The sequence below is a fragment of the Triticum urartu genome, chromosome 7A (assembly GCF_056163025.1).
Source record: "Triticum urartu cultivar PI428250 chromosome 7A, HENAU_Tu73, whole genome shotgun sequence".
Lineage (NCBI taxonomy): Eukaryota > Viridiplantae > Streptophyta > Magnoliopsida > Poales > Poaceae > Triticum > Triticum urartu.
The window spans coordinates 154,564,047-154,586,304 of record NC_141879.1 but is presented as its reverse complement, the minus strand read 5'-3'; the positions used below and the strand labels follow the sequence as shown (position 1 = coordinate 154,586,304).

Below are 22,258 nucleotides of genomic sequence, written 5' to 3'. Positions count from 1 at the left end.
AACATAATACATGTGTGAATACATAGACAAACAGAGTGTCACTAGTATGCCTCTACTTGACTAGCTCGTTGAATCAAAGATGGTTAAGTTTCTTATCCATAGACATGAGTTGTCATTTGATTAACGGCGTCACATCATTAGAGAATGATGTGATTGACTTGACCCATTCCGTTAGCATAACACTTGATCGTTTAGTTTGTTGTTATTGCTTTCTTCATGACTTATACATGTTCCTATGACTATGAGATTATGCAACTCCCGTTTACCGGAGGAACACTTTATGTGCTACCAAACGTCACAATGTAACTGGGTGATTATAAAGGTGATCTATAGATGTCTCTGAAGGTACTTGTTGGGTTGGCGTATTTCGAGATTAGGATTTGTCATTCCGATTGTCGGAGAGGTATCTCTGGGCCCTCGGTAATGCACATCACTTAAGCTTTGCAAGCATTGCAACTAATGAGTTAGTTGCAGGATGATGTATTACGAAACGAGTAAAGAGACTTACCGGTAACGAGATTGAACTAGGTATTGAGATACCGACAATCGAATCTCGGACAAGTAACATACCGATGACAAAGGGAACAATGTATGTTGTTATGCGGTCTGACCGATAAAGATCTTCGTAGAATATGTGGGAGCCAATATGAGCATCCAGGTTCCGCTATTGGTTATTGACCGGAGACGTGTCTCGGTCATGTCTACATTGTTCTCGAACCCGTAGGGTCCGCACGCTTAAGGTTTCGATGACAGTTATATTATGAGTTTATGAGTTTTGATATACCGAAGGAGTTCGGAGTCCCGGATGAGATCGGGGACATGACGAGGAGTCTCGAAATGGTCGAGACGTAAAGATCGATATATTGGACGACTATATTCGGACATCGGAAAGGTTCCGAGTGATTCGGATATTTTTCGGAGTACCGGAGAGTTACGGGAATTCGCCGGGGAGTATATGGGCCTTATTGGGCCATACGGGAATAGAGGAGAGAGGCCAAAACGAAGGAGCCCCCCCCCCCCTCTCGTCTGAATTGGACAAGGGGTGCAGCCCCCTTTTCCTTGTTCCTCTCCCCCTCTTTCCTTCTCTCCTACTCCAACAAGGGAAGGAGGAGTCCTACTCCTGGTGGGAGTAGGACTCCCCCCTTGGCGCGCCCTCCTCCTAGGCCGGCCGCCTCCCTCCCTTGCTCCTTTATATACGGGGGCAGGGGTACCCCATAGACACAATAATTGATTATTGATCTCTTAGCCGTGTGCGGTGCCCCTCTCCACCATAATCCTCGATAATATTGTAGCGGTGCTTAGGCGAAGCCCTGCGACGGTAGAACATCAAGATCGTCACCACGCCGTCGTGCTGACGGAACTCTTCCCCGACATTCTGCTGGATCGAAGACCGGGGATCGTCATCGAGCTGAACGTGTGCTAGAACTCGGAGGTGTCGTAGTTTCGATGCTTGATCGGTCGGGCCGTGAAGACGTATGACTACATCAACCGCGTTGTTATAACGCTTCCGCTTCCGGTCTACGAGGGTACGTAGACAACACTCTCCCCTCTCGTTGCTATGCATCACCATGATCTTGCGTGTGCGTAGGAATTTTTTTAAAATTACTGCGTTCCCTAACACATGCCACATCACGAATAAAGACAAAATTTAGACCACAAAACTACATGCATGTGTGTGTAAGACCGGCCGCTCGTTTCCTCTAATTAATGCGTATGCACTTTTTAGAATTTAGGGATATATAATTGGCAGTTCCGTATACTCCCTCCGTTTTTTTTTAGTCCGCGTATAAGATTTGATCAAAGTCAAACTTCGTAAACTTTGACTAACTTTATAAAACAAAATATCAACATTCATAATATGAAATCAGTATTACTATATGCATCATGATATCAATTTTCATAGCATATAGGATTAGTATTGTAGATGTTGATATCTTTTGATATATATTTGATCAAACTTTGCATCGTTTGACTTTGACCAAATCTTATATGCAGACTAAAAAGAAACGGAGGGAATACTTGCCATCTTCAATGCCCCCAATGCGCAATGCACAACTGAGCCAAACCATCGTTCATGGCAGTTCCGGCATTACTACCACTCGCTCCGTTGATGGCAAAGTGGCCTCGAACTCAACCCGCACGCCGCTGCGCCACCACCCACCGTGTAGGCCGGAGTGAATGTTTTGATGTGCCACACCCATTCCTCTTCCTTGGTCCTCCACCAAACTCTCTTCCCGGCTTCCTCCACTCCTGTCTTCCGCTTGTGCGCTGCCGTCGGTGTTGAGAGAGAAGGGCAACTACAACTGCAAGCAAGATGCCGCGCGGCCGCTCCTGCTCCCGCCGCCCCACCGCCGCCTCTCGGCCGGAGGCGCCCGAGGGCCGCCCGGCCTACGTCTGCGCGCCCAAGTCCCTCGACTACCCCGTCCCTGCATCTGCGGCCCGCCACGGGGCTCCGGACCCGGTGGTTCGCTCCGGCCGCCCGCTCCGGGGCCCCACGGTGTACCCGCGGATGACCCCCGAGATGGACCTCGAGGCCAGGTGCACCGGCTATGCCTTCATCACCCCCGACCCCGAGGCCGCGGCCTCGAGGTCGCGGACACGAAGGCCCTCGTCCGCTCCGCCATCCACGCCGCGGCGCCGGACCTACAGTTCGAGCTCCTCGCTGTCACTCCGATGATGGCCGACATGTGCCTGCTCTTCGCCATGCCGGAGGACCGGGCGGCGGCCATCGCCAAGCAGCTTTTCGAGCTCGACGGCTACTCGGTACAAATCGGCCAAGACCTGAAGAACAGCCGCCCTGCCCGGGCAGACTACCTCGTCCACATCAACCTGCACAACTACCCCAAGGAGGAGCGCGCGGAGGACGACATCCACTCCAACTGCTCCAGCATCGGCCACGTGGTCGAGATCGACCCCGCCTGCTTCGCCGCGCCGGACCTCTCCCCGCCCTGGCTCGTCGTCCAGGTGGAGCACCCTCGTGAAATCGCCCGCGAGCTCCGGATCCGGTACGTCGGTTTCTATGGCAGCGGCCACGTCTGTCCCATGGAAGTCGCTCGCACCACCATGCCAGTCGAGATCGTCAAGGTCTGGGACCTGTCCCGGTCCAACGACGGCAATGGGAGATACGTGTCTCCGTCCAAGCCCTCGCCGCAGGTCGTGCCGGACAGGCAGCCGGCGGCAGCAGAGGAACTGCTGCCCGCCCCGGGCTCCCGGCTGGACTACCTCGTGCACATCAACCTGCACAACTACCCCAGGGAGGGGTGGACGGAGAAGGACATCAGCTCCAACTGCTCCAGCATCGGGCTCGTCGTCGAGATTGACCCCGCCTGCTTCGCCGCGCCTGAACTCTCCAGGCTCCGCCAGGTCGTCCGGCTGGAGAATCCTTGCGACATCCCCCACGAGCTTCGGATCAAGTGCGGTGGTTGGAATGGCGGCGGCGGCGTCTGTCCAAGGGAAGGCCCTCACAGCGTCGTACGCGTCGAGATCGTCAAGGTCTGGGACCAGTCTCCGTCCAACGGCGGCAATGGGGGAAGATTCGTGTCTCCCTTCAAGCCCTCGCCAGCAGCGGCGCCCTAGCTGCTCATGCAATGCAGCCAACTAGTACTAATCTTGGTTTGGAACTCTGGGTCCTCTCCTCGGTGAGATTGCATTCGAGGGATTCGACGCTCCTTTGGTTAGAAGTTAGAACTGCCCAAGCTTCCAGGTTTTCCTAGGCTCCATGGATCACAGACCAGCTTAATTATGTAGTGGTTGCGATGACAGCAAGCAGTATATATATATTCTCTATTAGTAATGCTTCTAGGTTTCGTCAGTGACATGTATGACTCATGTTCATTCAAGCTTTAGGTTGCTGAATCGGTGCTACTGCTATGCTTAGCGTATCTTATTTATTTGGGGCAAAATTTCTGGTCGAAGCTACATTTCTAATCGGTAGCGCCCCCCCCCCCCCCCCCCCCCCCCCCCCGCGTGCGGCAGCGCCACGCCGCACCAGCAACCCCGCCGGCCGCCTCTAGTTGCCACCAGAAACCCCCACCTCCCGCCGCTGTCGCCGAGGGTGTTGCAGGCTAAGCCTGTGGGCCGCAGCGGCGGCGACGTCAATCCTCCTCGGCCCGGGCTGGATCTGGGCGGCGGCGTTCTACTCCGATCGAATCAAGGGCGGTGGCGCGGGCCAGCGGAGACCAGGGTCGGCATGCTGGAGCTGGCGACGGCGTTCTACTCCAGCCGGATCAAGGGCGGTGGCGCGGGCCAGCGGAGACCAGGGTCGGCGTGCTGGAGCTGGCGACGGTGAGATCTCTGCAGGGGCGGCTAGGGCGTTTGATCTGGGCCCAGATGGGCTTCAACGGGCCGCTCCACACATTGTCATGCATCTCCGCTGATCTGGCGACGTCAAGCGGCTTTTGGGTTGGACTTGCAACACGAGGACGTCGGGGGCTCCGGGCTCCGGCCCTGGCATGTCGGTGGTGGCCGTCTCCTTCGCCGGAGGTGGTTGGCCAGCTGGTTGTGGTATCTCGCATCTAGTCCCGGCGTCGAGTGGGGGCGATACTGCTGGTGAAAACCGTGTTATGACTCCGGTCATGGCGGGCGATGGCGGCGTTTTCGCGTCGTTATCTTGTTGAAGACATCGCCACTGTAGCTACCGTCGACTTGCTTGCGCTGCTCCGTGTGAGAACCTAAACCCGGTTTCCCGGTTCGGATGATGGCGGCACGGGAGGCGTCGCTCTCCCTCATCGGGGCATCGTTTTTGCAGCAGCTGTCGGATGGGGGAGACAAGTGGTGGAGCGGTGTTTCATTTACCGCATCGAAGACGATGGATCTCAGCGGCATGGTGCAGCAGGGTCTTGGCGGCGGCGGTGTGATGATGGACGCGTGCAAGGAGGTGGCGTTGTTTGGCGGCGTGGTGGAGTCGATGAAAGTCCTGGCAAAGTCGATGCGTCTGCACATGCTCTGAAGATGGATCAGTGGATGATGGCGGCGGTAGCCTCTGAGGGTGCGCCAGTCCGGTGTGACCCAGTGTCGGCATCGTGGCCTGGCTGGGCCATTCGGCTTTAGATGTTAGGCTTTCGTGCGATGTCTGTTTGGTATTCAGTTCGGACATTCGTCACCCTTTCATCATCAGGGAATATGAGAAGCGATAGGAATTGTCAAGTTGGTAGTTTCAGGCTCACTGATGTATTACTTTGTAAGATTTTTATGAATAATTAATGAAATGGTTGCATGCATCGTCCAGATGCATGAGACGAGGGTATATCATCTTTTTCTAAAAAGAGTCATTTCTAATCAGTAAAAAGCGGAAATCTGTATGGAATGAACTAGCCAGCCCTGTTGGTGCTTGAAAGTGCAATTATCCTTAGGTGGTTTTGTTAATTCCTAACAACATATAGCTCATTGAGCTAATACTATTTCAAGATTAATATCTCAGGAAAGCTTAATGATTGACATGGCATGGATGAGAAAAGTGGACCCCTCAAAATGCTAAGGACAAAAGGATTAGCTCAAGCTCAAAGCTCAAGACTCTATATTTTCTATTTTAGTGATCCAAGATCACATTGAGTCTATAGGAAAAGTCAATACTATTAAGGAGGGATGAGGTGTTGCTTAATGAGGCTCTTGCTCAAAATGCTTAGTGATATGCTCCAAAGCCCTCAACTACTTTCTCACATCCACATATGACCTAAACCAAAAGTCAAACTCGGCCCCACCGATTCTTTCTATCCGGCGCCACCGAGTTCAGATGCCATAGCCACTGCCACAAACCCTAGGCAACTCGGTCTCACCGATAGGGATCTCGGTCTCACTGAGATGGGATTGTAATCTCTCTATTTCCCTTCGTAACGTTTCCCACCGAGATGATCGATCGGTCCCACCGAGATTGCAATGTAAACTCTCTGTTTCCCTTTCGTAACATTTCGGTTGCAATGTAAACTCTCTGTTTTCCTTTCGTAACATTTCGGTCTCACCGAAATGAGCGAATCGGTCCCACCGAGTTTACCTGACCAACTCTCTGGTTAACTTATTACCAAAATCGGTCTCACCGAGTTTGTGTAATCGGTCTCACCGAGATTACGTTATGCCCTAACCCTAACCATATCGGTCCTACCGAGTTGCATGTCGGTCTCACCGAAAATCCTAATGGTCACTAGCTTTGCTGTATCGGTCTGACCAAGTTTATCAATTCAGTCCCACCGAGATTGGCAAGTTGTGTGTAACGGTTAGATTTTGTGTGGATGCTATATATACCCCTCCACCTCCTCTTCATTCGTGAAGAGAGCCATCAGAAAAAACCGACACTTCCAACTTACTTTTTCTGAGAGAGAACCACCTACACTTGTGTTGAGGCCAAGATATTACATTCCTACCATATGAATCTTGATCTCTAGCCTTCCCCAAGTTGCTTTCCACTCAAATCTTCTTTCCACCAAATCCATATCCTGTGAGAGAGTTGAGTGTTGGGGAGACTATCATTTGAAGCACAAGAGTAAGGAGTTCATCATCAACACACCATTTATTACTTCTTGGAGAGTGATGTCTCCTAGATTGGCTAGGTGTCACTTGGGAGCCTCCGACAAGATTGTGGAGTTGAACCAAGGAGTTTGTAAGGGCAAGGAGATCGCCTACTTCGTGAAGATCTACCGCTAGTGAGGCAAGTCCTTCGTGGGCGACGGCCATGGTGGGATAGACAAGGTTGCTTCTTCGTGGACCCTTCGTGGGTGGAGCCCTCCGTGGACTCGCGCAGCCGTTACCCTTCATGGGTTGAAGTCTCCATCAACATGGATGTACGATAGCACCACCTATCGAAACCACGACAAAAACATCCGTGTCTCCTATTGTGTTTGAATCCTCCAAACCCTTCCCTTTACATTCTTGCAAGTTGCATGCTTTACTTGCCGCTACTTATATACTCTTTGCATGCTTGATTGAATTATGTTAAGATTGCTTGACTTGTCCAAAGTTACTAAAATCTGCCAAGAACTAAAATTGAAAAAATGATAAGTTTTATTTGGTCAAGTAGTCTAATCACCCCCCCCCCCCCCCCCCCCCCCCGCTCTAGACATACTTTCGATCCTACAGTGCTCTTTTCAATGGTTAAAGGGTGAGTGAGAAATAACTATTTCTCAATCAGCTTTTTTTTAGAAAAGAAGGATGGCCCCCGGCCTCTGCATCTGGGAGATGCATGCGGCCACTTTATTGATTATTCTCGAGGACCTTACAAAGTATTACAATAATATGTCTGAATCCAACATCTTGGCAACATATGCCACTACTCCTATGCACATGATGAAGGGATACTAGCTGGGCCAAATACCCAGACCACTCGCCTAAACCTATCATCAAAAGCCGGAAGCCCCAGCCGAGCCACATACCGAGTCTAGGGCACCAACCGATCTAACGCACTCACATGTGTCGTCGCCGCCATCTTCCACAGGTCCGTCTTCAGAGCAGATATTGAGGCTTCTACCTTGTTAGGCCACTCTGCCATCGACGCCACCATGACGCCAGACAGCCACCTCCTCCTGCGCGAGTCCATCTCCACGCATCGGGCGCCGAGTCTCCGATGTGCCACGCCGCCGAGATCCGTTGTCTTTGATGCGGAGGAGGAAACACCGCTCCACCTCTGGGCGCATCGCCGGCCACCTGCCGCGATGTCGTGCAAGTCCAGCTCTGGGAAAGCACGCATGGAATCACGATCTTCAAGACGACGCCCTCAGGAGGGGAAGTGGCGTCACGCCATCGTCTGGTCCTGCGCCACAGGTCCTGGGCTTTCACCCGAAGAAAGTGACCCGAGAGCGGAGGAGGTCGGAGAACTCCACAACGACCCCCAGGAGGAGAGCGACATCCGCAGACACCGCGCCGTCTGCTTTCGCCCGGAGCAACCCTACCTTTGCTTTCGCCCGGAGCAACCCTACCTCTGCACCCTCACTGAATCAGCTGGCATTACTTCAATGGTTAACTGTAAGAAGAAAACTGAAGAAATGAGATAGCACAAAACAACATCTATACAAATGATTGGGAGACGGTGAAGCTTTACAAGTTTGGCACCGTCCACGGTAATCTTTTTTTCATAAAATAGTGAATGTTTAGGTCCATTGTAAATCACACACAGCTTCGGACGGATTTGTTTAGAGGCGGGTAATTGCAGCTCAATTTAGCGAAGCACGGACATGTAGCAGATTATGGCATCAAGACTCTCTTCTAGAGGCTGGAGAGAGCAGAGTAACCCTACCAACAACTCAAAGAAGAACACGACTCCATCTTTGTCCAAAGCGAAAAGGAAACGAAGCCGTTCTCGTGTTGGATCAGGTCCAGCCCGCCAGCCGTTTGCCGCGTAGATAGTTACTAGGGGTTGGGGCGCCACTGGGTGGCGCCTCTTGAGCGGGAGCTGGGCGGTGTCAGGTTGGGGGCGCGCCCCTTCCTCCTTCCTGAATCTACTAACTTATATGTTTGTTGTTAAACAACTGATATTTGAAACAGAGCAGAGCATCAAAAACAAAGATAGATAAGAGTCTTAGTATAGATATAAACAGGTGCAGTTGAAGCTGATAGGTGATAATCTTAGAGGCATGGCAACAACATATATACATAACACGGTGCATCCCTCTCAATTCCTTCCTTTCTCATGTATTATTTTCAGGTCCTCTACACCAAAGAAAACCTCGAGGACTACATTCACTCCTATGATGATGCGTTGAAGATCAAGCATGCAACAGCAAGGTGCATGGCGATTGTCACATCATGTTAGGAATGGACAAGAGAGCCACCATCACCATCAACTGGTCAAAGTTTTGCGACTATGCAAACATCCGCCAAGGAGACATATGCTAGCTGTTCAAAAGCAGGGCATTGCAGCGTCCAAAAGGAGAGGTTTCTGTTGTTGTTGATGGTGCGTCTAGAGGCGATACACGGTGAGAGCAAGGCAGCGATTTGCGGTGACCTTGAAGCGGAGGGAGCATATGCAAGAAAGGATGTATTTTTGGAGTTACCATCCTCGGACCTTGCCTGGGAAATGTCTTGTTGTTGGTGCATACATAGTACCTGATGTGTGGCTTGTTGCGCCAAAAACATGGCAAACAGGGCATCGACATGATGCTCGTACAGTTTAACCTCATTGCCCCAGTAACCATGCTCCTCAAGCTGTCCAAAGTACTGGATCCCAACAGGTGTTCCTGCATTGCATTCGATTTAGGTGAGAACGAAATGAAGTTGCATATGGAATAGGCCTAAATATCATTTATTCTTTGGAGATAAAGCTTTAAGTTGGAGAAAAGTTGAGCTAAGGTCGAAAGCTATCCTAGATGAAACACATGAAGGTAAGTAACTAAGGAAACGATCAATCTTCACAAGCAGTTAGGTGGAAGTACAAAATAATAACAGATCGTAAAAATCTGTGATCACTCCTTGTAAGTGATAAAGCTGAGAAGATGTAAATGGTTTGACACAAGGTTGATACGAACACTGGCTTTGTAAATTGTACCAGAAAGCCATACTCAAACCAATGAGTACAACAGAATAACAGATTTAAAATAATCTATCTTTCCTTTAGAAAGGTACCATATTATATTAGCTATGTGAGACTATATTATCTGAAGTGAGGTCCAGTCACCTCCACACGTTTGTAGTAGCCTTAACAGGAACTTCATAGTTGTTGACAACCACTGACAACTCATACCAGCTGCTTATGAAAGGATTTAGTAATTCAACGATATAAACCACTGGTCTGGATTGTCACAGTTCCAGTCTCAATTTGTGGTAGCATTCCATTAGTGTGAAAGTCAGTACTCTGTTTTCACAGATTAACATCTTTATTATTTGTACCACATTTCCTGACTAAGGAATCAAAACAAGAAACAGCTGCCACAAAGCAAGTAAAGAAAACATTAAAGTGTATTCCGTAAATGATAGCTTAGATGATATTGGGAGGAGAAAAAATCGAATACTTGTATGAGGGTAAGAACATACCATTTCTCATATATTCTGGAGGGGTGTGTGTGCAAGGGTTGTGCTATAATTTTCCCCATCTCTGTTGTTTTCCATCAACCAAAGCATGAAAGATGAGGATCTCCATTTCTCATATATTCTGAGGGGTGTGTGTGTGCAAGGGTTGTGCTATAAATATATCCGTGATTTTGCTACAGAACTATGCATACGACTGCTGCATGCAATTAAACACTCCCATTATCTAAACATTATTGAGCAAGAGGGTGATGTTGATTCATGATATCGGATCAAAAGAGAAATACGATAAAATCATTCATGTAACAATCTCAGAGTTCATCCAATATTTTGGCTTGAATAAATAAAAATCAGAAACACATGATGAAAGTCCAAATATAAGTTTATTTATTTGACAAAATAGCTCTGAACAATTATATGTTCATAACATACATTCATGGATCGATAAGACTACAAATGTCAAACTACTTTCTTTGTAGTCTTTGTTCATCGCTCACATTTACGGATCCAAATTCAATCAACAAGTTTGTTATCTCTAGAGCCATTAATCCATAAACCATAAAGCACCTACAGTCAGATATACCATGACTGAGAGCATAATTAATCTAACTATATTGTCAAACACGTCAGGATGCAAAATCATAACTAAAACACAGAGGGCAACAAAAAGCAGGAACTGACTGACCTCGGTATTTGATAAACGTCATATTTGAGCGCTTCCTTTTTCCCATACTTCAATCAGGAAAGACCAGATTTTGCTGTAACAGTACACAAGTAAAAATCTTAACAATACAATAATTTAGTTTGATGTTTTATAATTGTTTTATAGAACCAAAACATCTCAAGCAGGCTCTAAGGAGCCCAGATCACTCATCAGTTTTACTGAATTTTAATAAAAGAGTCAATTATCTTAGCATAATTAATATACTTTCTCTGACCCATGCGCATAGACATTAATATAACTCCAGATTTTATACCACCCATTTTTATTTATAGTGATATGATTATAAAGTCATATCATTTGGCATGTGGCAGAATTTAATTAAACATACGAACTCATAATGATCTGACCTAAACAGAAGAGACAAGAAGAGGCGGCTGTTTATACGCTCACCAACATAGTTCTATATTTGTCCGTACCAAATATTGTTCTAATAGTGTATTATGCTATGAAGCAGCTCATCGCTTTGTGCATATCTAGCACCTTCAATAGTTTGCTATGGCCCACACGAGGCTACTACATCCCCTATATCATGCAGTGTGTTAGAATACTTCAGTACAAATGTATTTCTAGGTTACACACGATTGTTTTGTTGCAACTTCTAGTAATAATCTTGCAACCTAGTCTTTGAATAGTTACCCCAAGATTTGGCACAAGGACAATACCAAATATAGTTCTTCAAGTAAGTAATTTGCTTACAGATTGACTGGTTAACATCATACAATTGCACCGAAAGAAATAGCACGCTATAGCGTGTAGAGAATTGTCTCGCTAAATAAATCAATGTACAATGCCTCGCTAATAGCATGATATAGCGCACTATAGTACGCTGATAGCATATTTTCAAGGGCGATGCTATTTTCTATAGCGCGCTATTTTTTTCCTTTATTGCAATTATACCTAGGCAGGCTGCACCTACCATTTCTCCTATATCTTATCTACAAGAACTTACCTGCCATTTGAACTCCGCTACTCAAAGTGATAAATAAACCTGCCACTAAGAAGATTATGGAGGCTAGTGCGAGGGTGGATGAGAAGCAAGAAATAAGAAAACCTGAACTTCATTTTCAGTTCATCTCTTTCTGTTCTTATATTTCAGTAAGAGTTTCCATCTATATGCCATATCAGTTTGGATCCAGATTTGTCTGGTGCCTTCGCATATCACTGGTAATTCAGTAAATAAAAGGCTTGACAACATGTTCCGACAGACCTCTAATTCAGTAATGCACAAATGCGGCTACATCAGAGATCTTTAAAGGAAAAGGTAGAATAAAAGAAAAGGCAATAGTTTCAGTCTATTAAAATGGTTGCAGCACCACGCACAACATCGCAGATAATTGGCAAGAAATTCTCAATTCGACAAATAGAAAGAAATATATTTCATGCACCCAACAATATCATGAAGGTTGATCGCTCACGGCTTCAAAAAGTTCTGAAAATCATTCCATGAAAAGAGTGGATAACACGACATTGTTACTGCTCTGAACCGCATAGTCAGGTCTCTAAAATCGTTCCAGCAGCAAAATTATCATATTTGCACTTTGCCAGCAATCATTTCCGATGGCAAAAATGAAGCACATCTAGAAGATCATGTAAAATATCTATCTGTTGGCCAATGCACTTTGGGATTATAGGAGCCCATTAGTATATTATGATCTTACTACCACTATTTAACCCACAACAAAATACACCAATCTATAAGCAATTGCAGCCAACAGCAAACTGAATCTCACCAGTAGCAGAAAAAGGCTTCAAACACGTACCTACTTGTGTTGTCCTTGACATGGCCCTGCAGGGCTCACTGGAGATGATTGAGCCATCACCATGACCAGACCTTACTATTTCTGCCTCTGTAGAATTCATGTTCCAGAGGGTAGCATCTTCAAATTCCCACCCTTCTAGCACCATTACATATCTGTTTTGGCTCTTCCAAATCTCCATGGCCTGCTGTGGGTGAGAGATCTATGAGCAAACTGGAAAGTGGTTTATCGTTTCATCCATATACAATGAGCACATGAGTAGGACATTATTATTATGGTATACTTGCTTTGCTATAGATGCTACATTTACGCATACTGGGCAATTTGGAACAATAACAGAGAAGAGGATTTTTTAGCTCACCTTCTGATTTCATGGTCGCTTTTCATGAGCTCGTCAAGAGTGAATTCAGCCTGCAAAAACAACCATGTATACTGAATCAGTCATTATTCACCGCCTCAATAGAAATCTAGGTTAGTTTCCTAGAATAGATTGCTAAAACACCGCCTCAATGATTTTGGAAGCTCCATTTTTTATTAGTCACCAATTTTTTTAGAAAGCAATGACTTCGGATATTCTTTACCTGATGTAGATTAACTGCTCCTTGCATTATCCATAAATGACAACGTAAATACAGCAAGAGAACTACTTCATAACCGATAAAATGATGTGCAAAACATAGTCATTTCTCCCACAACAGGATCCCCAATCAAAAAAGATTATTCTTTATTCTTCGAGACAAAATTCGAATCTACTTACAAATTGAGCTAGTGAAAATCGAAAGAATGAAGAACTTGTAACATGAAGAGCCAGTCATCGATTTGCACCTACGATCGTCGCGCTGTACTTATTGCTGAACTTCTTGTTGATGTACCTGCACACGAACCACCCAATCTACAAATTCCAAGACTGGGATTGGTAATCTGAAATTATGATAACACTATACCCTAAGACCTGATCACGTGTCTTTCAGAAAAAATGGCAATATAAGCCAATATGTCAGGATGGTCTTAAGTTGCACCACAAACAAAAAAGACCAAGCTACAAAAAGGACTTCATAGAGAAGAGATCCATATCCATAGTGGAACAAATTGGAAGAAGTTTATATAAAAAATTAATCAACAATCATGTATACTGGACACCCTATCGCCATATCAACAAGTTTAATTCAGTTTAAGCTGTAAAAAGCTTGATCTTACCAATTATATACATGCTCTCATGTATCACCCTGCAATTTTACTCTCTTCAGTGGCATTGCAATAACATGCTACAACATCACTCCAATTAGGCAATGGAAGAGGAAAGGAAAGACACTTGAAATTAGATATTAGAGAGAAGAAAAGAGAGCATGGGTGCCTTGGAGATCCAAATTAACATGCTACATTATCACACACAAAATGGAAAGCAACAGAGTAGCTCTGTGCATTCTACAATGTATCAGTTCTGAACACAAAGTAATGTCACCAGTGAGGTGTATCAGTAATTTGTATTGTCCCTTCTAATCAACAAGGCATTGGGACCAACAACTTTGAATCTGTAATATAAAGGAAAGTAATCTAGAGAGCTAGTCATCTGACATTCATCAACACTGATGGTGAGGTGAGTAATTCCTAAATTAAGAGTTACACTTTTATATTGTGAATCAGAGTTTTGTATAAACAAGGATGTTGTAGATCACATAAGAACTTGAAGGATTGTGTGATGCCAATCAGGTGCGGTGTCAAGCAACAGATGGCATATTAAACCTAGGAACCTATATATTCATCAAGTATTACCGTTTGGTGTGGTTCCAGAGTGGATCAAGTGGCATAGTTAAGAGTCTGCATCTAGCAAATAAAAAGACAGCCTGAATACTTGATCTCTTATCACAGTGAAGCTCGTAGTTAGTATGAAAATTTACTTTAGTATACTACTATCTGCATCTAATGCATGTATGGATGCATGAAAATTTGTACTAATAAAGGAGCATTATCATATTTGTTTAGCAAGCAAACCATGGTAATTATTGCAGCCGAACACTTCTGAATAAATTCAATGCCGGAGAGAGGTGTTACCTTCTTAGCATTCAGGTAGCTGTCCTTGGGTAGCGTGAGGTAAAGGTATTTTTCCAAAGAGTCCTCGACCTGGTGCTCTGTGGTTAAGTATCGTGACGATGCAATTAGCAGTCAGACCCAGCTGTAATTGGTGAAAACCTATACATCAAGTTAACAAATTATGAATGAATTAATAATTAACCATGCATGAACTTGTCAACCAAAAGAATACTACTGTACATGCATCCTTGGGAGTTCCTGCCTTTTTTCTCTCTTTCCACAAGAGGTGCTTGGATGATGAACTCGATATGTACAGCATATCAACACAAATATGCACTACAGAACTAATTCTCAGTTTGTACAACTATGGGTACTAATGACAGAAAACAATCAGCAATGACTGGGGAGTGACCAATATACAGATACCTAAGCACATTTGTTAACTCCAAAATTGCAGAACCTATTATCATATAAACAAAAATGATAGGAGAAAAACCATTTATACGCTTACATAGTGCATACAGTCCTCTTAATTAATTAAAAAATATCAACATGGTAACAATAGTGGGAATGATATCAAATATGCACACACTATGAAACAGTGCGATCTTTGCAGATATGGGCATAAAGGGAGAGAGAGTGATGCAGATTAGAAGTAAAGGGGGGAGAAGGACTGACAGAAGCTCACCTTGACACCAGACATCCCTCGATGACACTTCCATGCAGATCCATGACACTACTTCTCCTTGTCTGCATTGTCAACCTCTCCTTTGCCTTTAGCAGAGCACTATGTACATGCCTAATACAAGCAAGCTCGGTTAAATTAGTGGGTAACAATACCATCTTCTCCTCAGACTGCAGTAGATTACACAGCATTGGGACCGAGTCCATCACAAACTGGGAGCAATCTGCGGGGACCTTCTTGCAGGCATTTGCAACAGCTGAGACAACAACCCTCTGAACCATCCAAGCACTCACCCAATTAGCGAATGCAGTAGATTCTTGGCAACAAAAGATTGAATTTCTGCAATTCTAACCTGAATACTTGCAGAGACAAAGTCCATGTATACCAGCACAACAGTTATCATGCCTGCCTGCAAGCACTGTGCCGGCTGCCGCAGCGATATCTTCTCAAACGCTTGCAAGCACTGCTCATACAAACAGAAGAAGCGTGATTGACCACATAAAGCGCTTCGTTCAGGTCAATGAGATGGTCTGGTTTGTTTTTGAGGGCTGCTCGGTTACCTGCTCGGCCACATCAAGGTACTCGATCGCGAGGAGCCGGGAGCAGAGCACGGGGAGCAAGCGGTAGCGGACGACGGTGTCAGCGGCGCACGGCATGGCGTCGTAGAGGTAGGTGATGGCGCGCACGGCGAGCAGCATCTCGGGTCGCCAGCCGCACGAGCGCTCGCGTGGCGGACTCGGCGGGAAAGTAGCCCCCGGCGTCCTCCGTGCAGAACGAGAGCGCTTCGTAGAGCTCCGTGAGCGACGCGAGCAGCACGCCTCCCCCTGCGCCCTCCGAGGCGACGACCGCCACCATCCGACGGAACTTCCGCCCCCAGGCCCCAGTCCCCATCCGACTCACACGACGACCCCCCGTCCCTACAAAAAGGAGCACGGCGGCAGGGCGTCTCTGCAGTCCGCACTGTCCTTCTGCGTCGAGGATAAACACGATGCTGTGGAGAGGAAGAGTAGGCGGGCAGCAGGGCATAGGAGACGGCGGAGGGAATGGGGATTTTTTTCCTTTCTTTCCGATGAACCCTAGCCTAGATAGCTTGCTCACGGGGACGACTGCAGCGGCGAGACGGCGGAAGATAAGGAGGAGGAGGAGGAGGGGCGGCGGCGAGGCGGCGGCTCACATACCGGGAAGGAGAGGCGACACCGCTGGGTGGGGTGGCGGCGCCGAAGAGGAGGACGAGGCGGAGGGCAGAGAAGGGGCTGAAGGCGATTTTCTCCTCTTCTCTTTTTCTTAGAATAAATAGCGAAGAGGATAAATCCTTTTTTTTGTCTCGTACTGTTGCCGACGTGGACATCGCCAACGGTCGTCCCTGATGCGCAGCTGAATGGTTTTAATGGATCGATACAAGCCCTCCCATCAAACCGATTCCGCAAGCAATACACGATCCGGAGAAGGCGAATTCAAACGGCGATGTCGGCGGTGCTTCAGTACGCCGCCAGGAGGGCCGTCGGAGGCCGCGCGCTGCAGCGAGCGCGGGCGGCTGTCGAGGAGGACCAACGGCGGAGGCTCGTCCATGGCGGCACGCCTCTCTCTGCTCCTCGCGCGTCTCCCTTCTCCACCGCCTCCCGCGGCAACACAAAGGTCTCTCTTTCTCTCCGATCACAACCCACCTGTTTGTAAAACCCATGTTAACCTACGTAGGTGTAGCATTACTCATCTTATTATTATTATCCAATGTTTAATAACGCAAACTCATCAAAAACAAATCTGCGAGCGCCGCTGCAGGGCCTCGCCAGTGAAAACGAGGGGCAAATCAAGAAGATGAAAGAGGAGCTGTACACTGCCATTACCGAGCATGAAAAGAACAACACAATTTACGACAGTTTAGTATCGCGAAACGTTGGGCTGCTGGAAAATCTCTCCGTGCAGCTGGAACCAGAACACAACGATCCACGCTGGTACGTACTTACTACAAATCTGCACAATATGACTCTCCTTCTCCTTTTGTTTGTTGTACTCTACGTTAGGCTGCGGTTCTGTTTCTTATATCATCATCATCCCAACCTGCAGGCGCTCATATCGACGAGGAAAAATGATCAGCGATTGCCTGAGGGTTGCAGGGATATATTTTCTCACTACTACGGCCTTGGAAACACTGTTTGGCTCCTCGATGGAAGCTGATCCAGAGGGCAGAGCAACCAAGAGGGACCTAGCGTGATGTTACTTTCTACTCAGTGAGAATGATCATTGATTGTTCTGTGCCACCGAGTCTTGCTTATCTTCCTGAGGTTGCTGAAGCTCGTATCATCTGGTTGTAGTCTATCTTTTTGTTTTTCTTCCTGTGTGAAAGCTACTGAGACGTTGATAAATATGCTATCTGGCTAAGTGAATAGGAACTTGTGTTGGGGTTGCTTCACTCTTGATTTCTTTTTTTTACTTTCTGTTTTCATCTTATTTGATGATATGTTGTTTGATGATCGTGAGACAAAGTAGCTAGTCATTCCATCATGGAGCCAACACGTGCATACTACTTATTTGGCTTCCTTGGAATCCCGGGGGATTTCATTTGTCTGGAATCTTTTCCTTTCATATAGGGTGTGTTAAACTCAACTGGAGCTCTCTCACCAAAACACACGACCCAATGCAAATTGCATAAGTTATTAAGGAACGTCTTGTTGGACATTCAACAGATAAAAAGTCAGAATATGTTTCCTATGGGCAGTTTAAGAAAATACATTTTTCAATTACAAGAATTATGGCTTTGGGGTTTTGGTTACCAGGCGGTAAATTCGGTTAGCGCTCGGTCATGGAGTTTCTCGACCCCCCCCCCCCCCCCTTAAACATCCATACGAAGCAAAAAGTAGAGAAAATTGAATTCAAATTTGTTTGAAAAATAAAATAAACTGAAAAAAAAGGACTGTAGCCAAAACCTTGTCCCACCGCTTGGTTGCTTCTAGTTCAAAGATGGAGTCCTTAGGGTCACCCACGTGCTAGAATCTCATGATCGGGCACTTGCGTCCCTCATCAAAACCCTTGTTGTTTTTTTCTGGGTTTTATTTAGCTGACCCTTGTTGTTCGTGGCACAACTAATGACACACACATGTACTTCTATCTTAGAGCATCTACAGCCGGACTTGACAAATCCGACCCCATACATCCGCGGATGCGCCCAGAGCAGGCAGTAACCGGTCACCCCTCATATTTCCTTCACCACATTGGTCCGATGGACTCTTCTCCTCCGGGACAAAGGTTGGCGGTCATTGTCCGGTTTAAATAGGCGGCCTTTGGCCCTCGAGCGGCGCCATAAGGTGGCGTGAATGCGTCCACACCCATCCCGGAGGAGAAGAGTCAATCGGATCGATGGGTTAACTATTGTTTTCGTGTGGGTAAGTCCGACGTGGCGGACGTGCCCGGTCATATCTACCATAGATTTTGGGCTGGATATGAGGAGCACCGGTCAGCCTGGGCGTTTGGGGCCGGTATGAGGCCTCTGTCAGGATCTTTCTTAACCGGTAGGGACCGGGTCGTCCACCGAGGTATATAAGGACAGTCCAATGCTCCCACGATGGTTCCTATCCTCACTCCTAAAACATCTGTTTATGTTGGCTCCATACCATGATTCTCAAGGAATCCTAATGATAATGGTGAAAACACGATCCCTCATCATCTTTCTTATAGGGTGTGTAGTAGTCGTCGGAAGGTCGCCCTAGGCCGATGGCAACAGTTACGACTATAGGTGCAGCAACGGTACCAGTACAAAAATCAATCTTACAAGTGGGAAGGGTCGTTTTGGCTCTGTGAGCATATGCTTCCGGACGAACAATACATTCAAAATAAATAATAAAAAGATTCAAACCTTCTGATTTTTTTTTGTGGATGGCATGTTAGTCTACCAAGCGTGCTTGACAATTTTCATGTGAAATGGAATAGCAGTGTTTTATCAGTGTGTAACATTTGGCATTTGAATTTTTTTCTGCACAACTCAAATAGCTTAAGCTTTTCCACTAAAAATTTGTAGGTATCATTTAGGTCTGACAATGAACACATATATTTTCTTTTAAAATTTTGACATTTGCAATAACCACTTTTCTCAGGCAGAAACATATGCTCTCAAGAGCTGAATTGATTTTTTGTAACCAGTGTGTCTTTGTCTGCCTTGGTATTTCGTCCAAATTCTGATCGGCTTTGCTAATTCAAAACTACACTCGTCTTGAGCCTACACATTTCTAGAGAAAGTACAAGTTAAACTAGTTTCAGCCCATCCGAGTTCAAGTCCTAACTTAACACATTTTCCAGATTTATTTCAATCCTTCCAGCAATGTGCGTTTAGTGAAGGAGACGTTCTTGTTGACTACAAAGATGTCTGTGGTGATTTCGTCAATCTCAAGATGATGCGCCGGCTCAGTCTCTTGAAGGTGCTCATCAGAAGGAGTAGGGTGTGCATGTGTGTGTTCATATGAGTGAATGCATGTGCATATATGTATAAACATCTACGTCTGTACTATGTCAAGAAAAAATATTCAATTCCATCAAATTTAGCTATAACTAATTTTGGCGATCTTGGGTGGAAGCGGCGATAAAATGTTGTGTACTCGCTCCATCTTGCAAAACAGAGCATATATAACTTTCCCTCTTTTCTTCAAAAATAAGGCATATGGTAATTTGGACCAACTACTCCCTTCGTTTTTATATACTATGCATATTAGATTTGATTGAAGTCAATATCCATAAAGTTTGATAAAGTTTATAGAAAAATATAAGTATTTACAATAGCAATCTATATGATGCGAAAGTATATTCAATAATGAATCTAATGGTACTGATTTTTATTGTATATGTTAATAGCTTTGTTTATAAACTTTATCAAAGTTTATAAAGCTTGACTTTGACAAAAGCTAATATGACTAAATAAAAACGGAGGGAGTACAAGTTAAAATGAATGGATGATTAATGACTTGATTGGTTTGACAGGCAAGTGAGGCGTTCGCGGGAACTCAAGACATCGCGGTCCTTTATTTTGAGATCAAAGGGAGCAGGCTCTAATTAGTACATCCATAAAAGTATCGGAACTTTTTGTTTATGGTCCTCTCTACAGCGTAAGAATCGAGACCTATTTACAAAGGTGTGTACACGATTAGAGGCTACGGTGAGGGGTACTTTTATCCAACATACATGTTTCTTTGTATTTCGTCTTTTTATTTTTCGTTTCTATGTGAGGATTTTATTTGGCTGTGTGCATTTTAATTATGTAGATGCCGGCTGTAATGCTTAAATATTTTAAATAATATAAAGCGCCACTTTTTGAAAAAATTACATCCAAAACGCTGCATGAGAAAACGTGTGGTTATTCTTGGACACTGCATAGGACCTAATGCGGGGGCGAACCTTGGTCCGGAGCTCTCCCATGTGATCATACTTGAGGCTAAACAAGGTGACACGGAGCACGCTGTCCCGACCACCCTTGCGACGCAGGACGTTCTCGACGAGGCAGAACCTGCCGCGGCCCATGCAGGTGAGGGTGGCCTTGAGGTGCCGGCCGCCGTTCTGGTACGCCTTCTCGCCGTTACGGAGGAACAGCTTCTCCCTCAGCACCCTGCAGCCCGGCGGCCGTCCGGCGGCGGCGCTGCGGGAGGCGACGGGGCAGCAGCAGACGCGCCCGTCCCCCTCGCGGTGGATCCCGACCCACGCGTCCAGGCCGGCGTCGAAGTGGGCCTGGCCCTTGAAGGGCAGCACCCAGTCCCCGAGCTCCCTCCACGCGCCGTCGCTGGTGTCCAGGGAGTGGGTGGCGTAGGCGGTGGACACGAAGAGCCCGCCCGTCCGGGTGCAGCGCGTGGGCGACGACGTCCATCCCGCAGCACGGCGGCGGCGGCGATGATGACGGTGCGGCGTTCCAGAACCAGTCCGCCCGGTCTCCTCTGGCGGTGAGGTCCCAGTGTCCCACGACAGGGCCTGCAGGCAGGGCGCCTCGGGGTGGCAGGGGCTTGTTAGGGCGTAGAGCTTGCGACCGGCGGCCATGGCGGCCCCCAGGCTGTGGAGCCCGGTCGGAAGGGGCGGGCCCGCGGCGAGGGCGGCGGCCTGCGTTTCGTAGACGAAGGTTGCGGGTGGGGCGTCGTCACCGTGGAAACGCGGGCTGGCGGCGAAGAAGATGTCGGTGCCCAGAGCGGCGAAGTGCATGGGGCCGCGCACCGGCCACCTTATCCGGATGGCGGCGGGCTCGGGAAGCTTGCGCACTCCTCCAAAATCGTCGTCCAGGATGGCGGCGGGCTCGGGAAGCTTGCGCACTCCTCCATCGGCTGCATAGTACTTTCGGCGCCAGATAGAGGTGCTGCTTCCGACGCGGCCTGCGGCTCTCGGCTTAGTCGCAGTCGCAATCCCGCCGCCGCCGTTTAGACGACGACGAGGAGGAGGACCCCTCGTCCAACCAGCCGTCCATCGCGGCTACCAAAAACCTGATCTGGGGTCGATGGCTCAGTTGATTATGAAGGGGTGTAGAATACTCCGTCCGTCCGCATATATGACATCAAATTGGTACATTATGAAACTACATTTCGAAAGGAATCCAATAATATTAATTTAGTGTCATAAATGTTGCTATTTTTCCCTATAACGTTGGTCAAAGTTTTAAAACTTTGACTTAAACAAAATCTAGATGTATACTTATTCGCAGACGGAGGAAGTAGATGGTCTCTCTGCTGGTGAGAGATTGATTTATAGAGGTGAGGGAGCTTGCGGGGTGAAGAATCGAAGTCGTAATTAATTTCGAGTCGGCATCAGCACGTGGCAACCAAGACGCGACGGAATCGGAAGGGGGAACGGATCCTCTAACATCACGAAGGGGTGTTACAAAACCACAGTGCAATCCAGTGCAAAACGGAGAAGGAATGTCACGGTACTATGGCGAGTACGGTAGCAATAGGTACTGTACATTTTTACTGTTCATAGAAAATAAATCTGAAATCATTTTTTTTCTCCATAATTTTGTTTGTACGTAATTTTTGTAAATGTATACAGTAGTTTTGTAATTTGCAAATTAATTCAAGTCATTTGTCTTAATCATATAAATATGAAGAAGGGATGTTAGAGTACTGTAGCTATCTGCACATCCCTTCGTGATGTTAG

At 46.8% G+C, this 22,258-nt stretch overlaps 2 protein-coding genes and 2 pseudogenes across 31 annotated transcripts; 2 read left to right on the top strand and 2 right to left on the bottom strand.

Moving 5' to 3' along the window:
* The first annotated feature begins 2,287 nt into the window (after window positions 1-2,287).
* LOC147958709 (uncharacterized) lies at window positions 2,288-3,742 on the top strand (annotated as a pseudogene).
* Window positions 3,743-8,478: 4,736 nt separating this feature from the next.
* On the bottom strand, window positions 8,479-16,408 carry LOC125523791 (E3 ubiquitin-protein ligase UPL4). Of its 30 annotated transcripts, none has more exons than XM_087538080.1 (10): window positions 15,706-16,407; window positions 15,498-15,608; window positions 15,149-15,417; window positions 14,482-14,558; window positions 13,627-13,694; window positions 13,187-13,321; window positions 12,791-12,840; window positions 12,433-12,613; window positions 10,634-10,706; window positions 8,479-9,161 (listed from the first exon to the last, which is right to left on the bottom strand). In XM_087538080.1, exons 1-4 carry the CDS (start codon window positions 15,841-15,843, stop codon window positions 14,486-14,488), a joined length of 591 nt encoding a protein of 196 aa, XP_087394206.1. In that variant the 5' UTR covers window positions 15,844-16,407; the 3' UTR covers window positions 8,479-9,161; window positions 10,634-10,706; window positions 12,433-12,613; window positions 12,791-12,840; window positions 13,187-13,321; window positions 13,627-13,694; window positions 14,482-14,485. The 30 variants fall into 30 exon arrangements, with proteins under 30 accessions (XP_087394206.1, XP_087394208.1, XP_087394212.1 ...); XM_087538082.1 differs by having other exon boundaries at window positions 13,187-13,301; XM_087538086.1 differs by having other exon boundaries at window positions 13,255-13,301.
* Window positions 16,409-16,543: 135 nt separating this feature from the next.
* LOC147958708 (uncharacterized) lies at window positions 16,544-17,576 on the top strand. The gene is made up of 3 exons (XM_087538095.1): window positions 16,544-16,780; window positions 16,925-17,097; window positions 17,210-17,576. Exons 1-3 carry the CDS (start codon window positions 16,610-16,612, stop codon window positions 17,355-17,357), a joined length of 492 nt encoding a protein of 163 aa, XP_087394221.1. The 5' UTR covers window positions 16,544-16,609; the 3' UTR covers window positions 17,358-17,576.
* A 2,819-nt stretch (window positions 17,577-20,395) lies between these two features.
* On the bottom strand, window positions 20,396-22,167 carry LOC125518551 (uncharacterized; annotated as a pseudogene).
* Between the last annotated feature and the right edge of the window lie 91 nt (window positions 22,168-22,258).

Coding starts and splice junctions, on each gene's coding strand:
- LOC147958708 (XM_087538095.1), top strand. CDS start 16,610: ATGTCGGCGGTGCTTCAGTACGCCGCCAGGAGGGCCGTCGGAGGCCGC. Junction 16,781..16,924: donor CCTCCCGCGGCAACACAAAG/GTCTCTCTTTCT, acceptor GCGCCGCTGCAG/GGCCTCGCCAGTGAAAACGA. Junction 17,098..17,209: donor GAACACAACGATCCACGCTG/GTACGTACTTAC, acceptor CCCAACCTGCAG/GCGCTCATATCGACGAGGAA.
- LOC125523791 (XM_087538071.1), bottom strand. CDS start 15,843: ATGCTGCTCGCCGTGCGCGCCATCACCTACCTCTACGACGCCATGCCG. Junction 15,609..15,705: donor ACCTTGATGTGGCCGAGCAG/GTAACCGAGCAG, acceptor TTGTATGAGCAG/TGCTTGCAAGCGTTTGAGAA. Junction 15,418..15,497: donor TTGTCTCTGCAAGTATTCAG/GTTAGAATTGCA, acceptor TGGATGGTTCAG/AGGGTTGTTGTCTCAGCTGT.